The sequence below is a fragment of the Sceloporus occidentalis genome, unplaced genomic scaffold (genome assembly GCF_023333645.1).
Source record: "Sceloporus occidentalis isolate IW3139 unplaced genomic scaffold, rSceOcc1.0.p SCAF_4, whole genome shotgun sequence".
In the NCBI taxonomy this organism is placed as follows: Eukaryota; Metazoa; Chordata; class Lepidosauria; order Squamata; family Phrynosomatidae; genus Sceloporus; species Sceloporus occidentalis.
In genome coordinates this window covers 47,136,659-47,142,861 of record NW_028316984.1, presented here as the reverse complement: position 1 = coordinate 47,142,861, position 6,203 = coordinate 47,136,659, and the positions used below count along the sequence as shown (strand labels likewise).

The window sequence follows — 6,203 nt, the reverse complement described above, 5'->3', positions numbered from 1 at the left end:
AACAAAAATAAAAAATAGAATTCACTGTTTTGCCCATTTCAGATCATCATTCTGTGTGTACTATGATGTCTGGCTTTCTCCCCCACCAGGCACAACATATATCATGTAACTGCCATGTGCACTGCACTCAGATGCTTTGGAAGAGGGCACAGAAGCAATCAATTACTCTTCCTTGCCCATTTCCCTCTCCCCTAGACAATTTAAATGTCCATCCAACCAATGCAAGTTCAAGGCCGGTGCTGTTGTTTGGAGCGGCCCGCTTGCCAAGGCAACTGCTTCTCCTTATACTCACATTGTCTTTTTCTGGTGCCAGCAGCCGTTTCTTTCATTTGACCAGAATGGAATAAGGTAGAAAAGAAAATCTAACTTTAGAATAACAAGCAGAAAACCCTTTACGATATTCTGAGAAGTTGCAAATTATAGTCCTGGTGGTTACAGGCAAAAAAAAAGGAATAACATTCTAACTCATTATTGTAAAAAGCAAATAGTCACCAAAATAACTTGTTGCAAGTTAATACGTTATTTCCAACTTGTGGTATGTCACAACCAGACAACACAATAATCACTACATTAAAAATGAAGTTAAGTGGAGAGCTATATTTGTGGATCAAGCTGCAATTTCAGTGTGCACAATTTACACTAATGGCTATACTCTCCCCGCCTCATCCCCCAAGGCCCTTAAAAATGAAGATGAAGGGAAAATTACAAAACACAAACATTCCAGACAGCAATATATTCATCAGCATTTATCCTTTAACAACAAGAAGTGCCCACTCCAGTTAATAGAGCTATGAGGGCATGTTGCTACTCATTTTGCTGTCATTACCCTGTACATATTTTGGGAAATTGTCTCCAAAAGGCCTATCAGCAGTGGTTTCATGTTCATTTTTGATGGGATGATGCTCATTGTAACAGGTCCCATACCCAGGCTCCAAAGGAGGACACAAATGGAGGCAGTTTGGCTAATCTGTGTCAACAAATCAGTTCTAGCAGTTTTCTCTTTACCAGGGCCAGGCCCTTTCCTCAAGTAATTGGGTAATGAAATAAGATGAAGTTCGTTAGAATAACATGTGCACTTCCAAATCCAATAACCATACAAACAAGTTAAAAACTAAATGTTTATTATTGGGACAACCACTTCCCACCTCAAGGTTCATTATTATTAATCTGACAGATCATTTTTAAGGGATAATTTCAACTTTTTTATTTGGTTAAATTTTCACCAAAAACCAAACATATAACAGAATTATTTGGACAAGCGATCTCTCTCTCTCCTCAAAAACAATGAGCTGCATAGCAAAAGATGGAAATATTAAAATAATAAAAATAAGTATTAGGAACACATATGTCAACCCTAATTGTTCCTTGGACTTCTTCCAGGATGACCTTTCCCTACTTAGGCAGTTGCCTGAATGTGTTCTAAAATCACAGAACAAGTGAGCTTTCCCAATTATAGCACTACTATTCCACTTTAACTGCCATGGCAACATCCTGTGTTATCCTGGGATTTGAAATGTAGGGAAGGTTTGTTAGAAAGCTCAGCTAGAGAGTTTCTCTGGTGCTCCTCACGATTACAAACCCCATGATCTACAGGTTGTAGTTATTGCAGATAAATAAAGAATAAATAATAATAATAATAAAGTGAAATCATAATACTGTAATTGTGTAGTGTGAAAGGGCCCAGCTTTCACCATGCAGAAAAGCAACCATGCCCTTCCAAGACTGTACAAATTCAAATTATAGATTGAAGACTGTATGTTCCTGTGTGTTAAAATTAGTGAAACACAGAACCTAAGCTTTCAGGAAGAGATGGTTTTGCCACGTTTCTTCATGCACAGGTTTTTTTCAGGTGAGTGATCATTCCAATGAAGTGCAATTAATTCAGACAATAGCGTGTGATGATTTGGATCCACATGGTTCCATTACACACTGCAGCTGAATATGCAGTTTCCACTGAAGAACTGGACAGAAGATTACAGATATGAACCTCAGGACAGAAAATCATGACCTATGTTCCTAGGCCAAGATTTCATCTTCATTCAGTGACAATAAACAGCATAAATAAGAACTGTACTAATCAAGGCAGGCCCTTGCACACGTTTCCCATTAAGGCAGCTGAAGCACATAATAGAGAGGATGGGCAAAACAGAAGTCATTATTGCCCTGGCTCTTTTAAGACAACTCCATCTGAAATAAAGCTTTTCTAGCTTGCTTTTCAAGAACCATGTGGCACTGAGATAGTTTAAAATATCTAAATCACCCACAATTAACATTCAACTGGCTTTTACTATGGACATTTCATGAGGAGAACAACTTCTGCAGTTGCAAGGCAAGGCAAGGCACTGGGATCAAAACGTTTTGCTCAAGAAACTCAAAATTAAAAAAAAAAAACCATAGAATAACATGATCCATACATCATCATCACACAAGAATTCATGTCATTGAGAAGTCACATCTCCAGGAGGAATGCTCATTGGCACCATCACATGCATGAAGGATTATTGTGGAATTCCTTAGTGATGTTCCATCTACCTTGCAGGTCTGTTGAAATTGCATCTGACTTGCCAACATAGCAAACATCAGGAATTATACATTGATATATGCTGGTAATGCAAAATTGTATGGCCTTTCCCTTTAGCCGTCAAGAGGCACTAACAGAACTAGGGAGCACTGTCTTCAGTTTGAAAATATTCTCTTTTCTACACTTAACCACTAAATACAAAAAGTAAATTTTTTAAAAAATAACTTTCCCCCCTGACAGAGTTTAAAAGCATATCATATATAGCTTAGAAGAAAAATGCATCTTCCTATAAGAACTATGACATACCAATTCTACCATTTTCCTCTGTTGCTCCCCTCCACTAGAAGACGAATAAGGTACTAGATGTGGCATCATTTGGGTAATGGTTTTATATTTGAGATATATAATAATAATTATAATAATCATAATCATAATATATTTATATATAAACGTTCTGCATATTTTGAACTGAAAATATATGTTACAGACCACACACGTATAAAATGTGAAGCAATTAAAATGTGATTAAAATGTCTAATTGATAATATGGGTGGAGGGAAGGGGATAGAAGTGGGATTATTTCAGATTATACCATGTCATGGTAAAAGTCTGTAAGAAACAATGATAGAAGCCACATAAAAATAAGCTTTTAACTGTTTGCACCTTTTCTTGTTTTTTTTAAAAAACGTTAAGCGCACATCTAATAAATAAAATCTGCACGTTTCCTTATAAACAGTAATTCCTAGTGTCCAGCATTATTGTAAACAGTACACTTGTGTAAAATGCAGCTTAACAAAGAAAGAGAGAGAGAGAGAAGATAAAGAGCCAGTTACGGGTTCAATTCCCCATGTTGATTTCTTACTGTTAAAAAAAAAGATCAATGAGTACACAGCCAATCCTATTTTTGGCAAGTCATGTCTTTAAAAACTAAACAGTAACAGTGCAAGTAAGGAATGCAAAGAATCCCTAGTGCAATAAAGAAAAGAAGCGCAGGAAATGACGCTGATTATTGACCGCTTCCATGTGTTTTTAAACTTGGGAGCAACAAGGAAACACTTTGTTTATTTTTATGAAATTAAAAAAGCCACAATTAAAAGCCATGGTTTTAATGCCCCAGTTTTGTCTTAGAACTTTCTCTGTCTTACTCCCATAGGCCACTCCAGGTTCAGCATTAAGTCTTTAGAGATTGGCCATTTGTAAAACGTTGTGGACAGTCACCAATTAAGGCTCCATGGTTTCATTTCCTCTCAAATGGCTGGTTCAGGTAAACAACTTCATCTAGGCCTGAAGCCACGTAGGAGTGAATCCTAGAATCATCAGGCTGTAGTTTTGAGCTGGACACAACCTTTATGTCTTTGTAGGGTCATGTATTTTCAACAGTCAGCTTTGAGCTTATCTAGGGAATTATCAATTTTGGTCAAGGTCTTTTTAATTCGCAGAGCTGTTAATCTTGCAGATGGATTGTGATACCAGCATTCTTTCATCAACTTGGCAAGGGAAGTTAACGTCTGGAAAAGAAAAAGAAGTACACATTAAGAACATTCAGATTTCTGAACCACTGTCAGTGTTAATTTCACAGGTAGAAACTATTTAAGCCTAGTTCAGACATAGTGCCAACTATGCTGAATAAATCTTGATTTGGCATAGCTGAATTATCTGGATGAATGCCATACAAGTACTGAGAAACTAGAATCTGGCATAATTTCTGAACTGACAAACCAACAGAAAACAAAAAACACAAGTTACTCTAAAATGGTTTCTGCACACCTTGATTTGGCATTAGCTAAGCTACAGACAGTATGGTCTTCAGAAATTTCTGCACCAGCACCAATGCCAATTCACATAGCATCTTGTGGAAGAGTTCTCTTCTTCTTTTTCTTTGTTGTTGTCATCTTCTATTTCTCTGCACTGATTATTATAGTTCTTGTTCCTGTGTAAGACTCACTGAACAATGTAAAGTTGAAGGCTCTCATGGCCAGAATCCAGGTTTTTTGTGGGTTTTTCGGGCTATGTGGCCATGTTCCACAGATGCTGGCGAAACGTCAGGAAGAATCTTTTCTGGAACATGGCCACATAGCCTGAAAAATTCACAAAAAACTATTCACTGAACAGTTTATTTGAGGGTTCTTACCCTATTTCTGTCACTTTTTACTTTTGCTTCTCATCTCTCCTTAACTGCTTGAAGAGTTTCATCTGTTATCTGGTAAGGCTTCTCTTTCTTTTTGGCTGTGCAGTATCTTTTTGCACACCTCTCTGACAATTCCCATGGCTTCAGTCAAGTTCTTCTGGCTCTTGGTCAATTAAGCAAACAGTGCAAATCTATTATTTACATTATCTTTAAATTTTATGGTAATGTTCTTCAGGTTGTATTTGGGCACGATGGCTGATTTAACGTTCTTCTTTAGCTTTACTCTAATTTTTTTTTATATTAACAGTTCATGGTCTATGCCACAATCTGCTTCTGGTCTTGTTTTTGCACAGAGAATGGAGCTTCTCCATCTTCTACTTCTGATTATATAATCTATTTGATTGCTATATTGGTCATCAGGTGATGTTCATGTATACAGTCAACTCTTGAGTTGTTTGCAATGAACAAACAGTTGGCCTTGCAAAATTGAATCAGTTGCTCTTCTTGATCCTAGGCTAATTTTTCCTGCAACCTTGTTTATGTTTCATTTTTTGTTTTACTATGTTTAGCTTCCTCAGATTCATGCTTCTCACATTCCATGTCCCTGTAATATGTGTTGTGGAGCTTCAGACTTTCCTTTTACCCTCTGAGTCTGTCACCAGATGAACATCCCAGTTGTGACATCAGCCACAGTGGTATTCGTAGTTGTTCTGTGCCATATCCCAGTAGTACACTGAGTGCTCTCCAACCTTTGAGTCTCATCTTCCGGCACTCTCTCTTATTTCATTTTAGATTGTATCATCGTAAGGTCTTCATGGTAAAACACATTCAAAAGAAGTTTACTGGTGCCTCCTTGTGCAATATTAACAAGTGTTAGCTATGGTGCCATTCTGAGATCCTCTGTAAGTATCGCCCCACCCCTCTCTGAGAAAGGAGGAGAAGGCGGTGCTTCTCTTCTTTGTCCAAGACTTGGGGCAGAGGAAAAGCTATGACAAAGAGGAAGGTCACAACTGATGATAGTTTTGGCTATTTAATAGTGAAATGGAACAAATGAAAAAGCCAGGAAGATGCACAGACTTTTACCTAAAAAGGAGAAGACTAAATGTCGGAGTGCACCATATAAGAATCTCTAACCCTGCTGCAATGGAGGCACGAAGCTTGTGTCAAGTTAGTATCAATTGCAGAAGAATGCCTTTTCAAAAAACATAAGCATTTCATATTTAAAGGCAGAAACTAAGAAGGTTCTCAAGAGGGGCTCACTTTTAAAAAATAAAACAAAAAGACATGCGATCTCTTTGGTCCAAGAGTTTTCAAAAATATGTTGGGCTTTTATAAATAACTTTCCTCATTTACTGCCCGCTTAATGTTTGCTTTTGATGTTTATCACACTATAACCTTAAAGTGCCACAATTCCAGTTTGACTCTTCTAGCTGCCTCCTGTTGCATTCTGGGATTGGCAGTTTTAAGAGGGGTATTTAGAATTCTCAGGCAGAGAAACTGCAAATCCCAGAATGCAACAGGAGGAAGCTAGAGGAGTCAAACTGGAATTGTGGC

General features: G+C 37.5%; 1 protein-coding gene across 1 annotated transcript in view; it reads right to left on the bottom strand.

Annotated features, from left to right (window-relative positions):
• Positions 1-1,096: 1,096 nt before the first annotated feature.
• The window catches only part of ACVR1 (activin A receptor type 1), an 89,158-nt gene continuing 84,051 nt past the window's right edge, over positions 1,097-6,203 (bottom strand). The window contains exon 10 of the mRNA XM_089519980.1: positions 1,097-4,029. Within this exon, the coding sequence (XP_089376106.1) occupies positions 3,895-4,029 (135 nt within the window). The 3' untranslated portion in view covers positions 1,097-3,894. The remainder of the gene's footprint in view (positions 4,030-6,203) is intronic.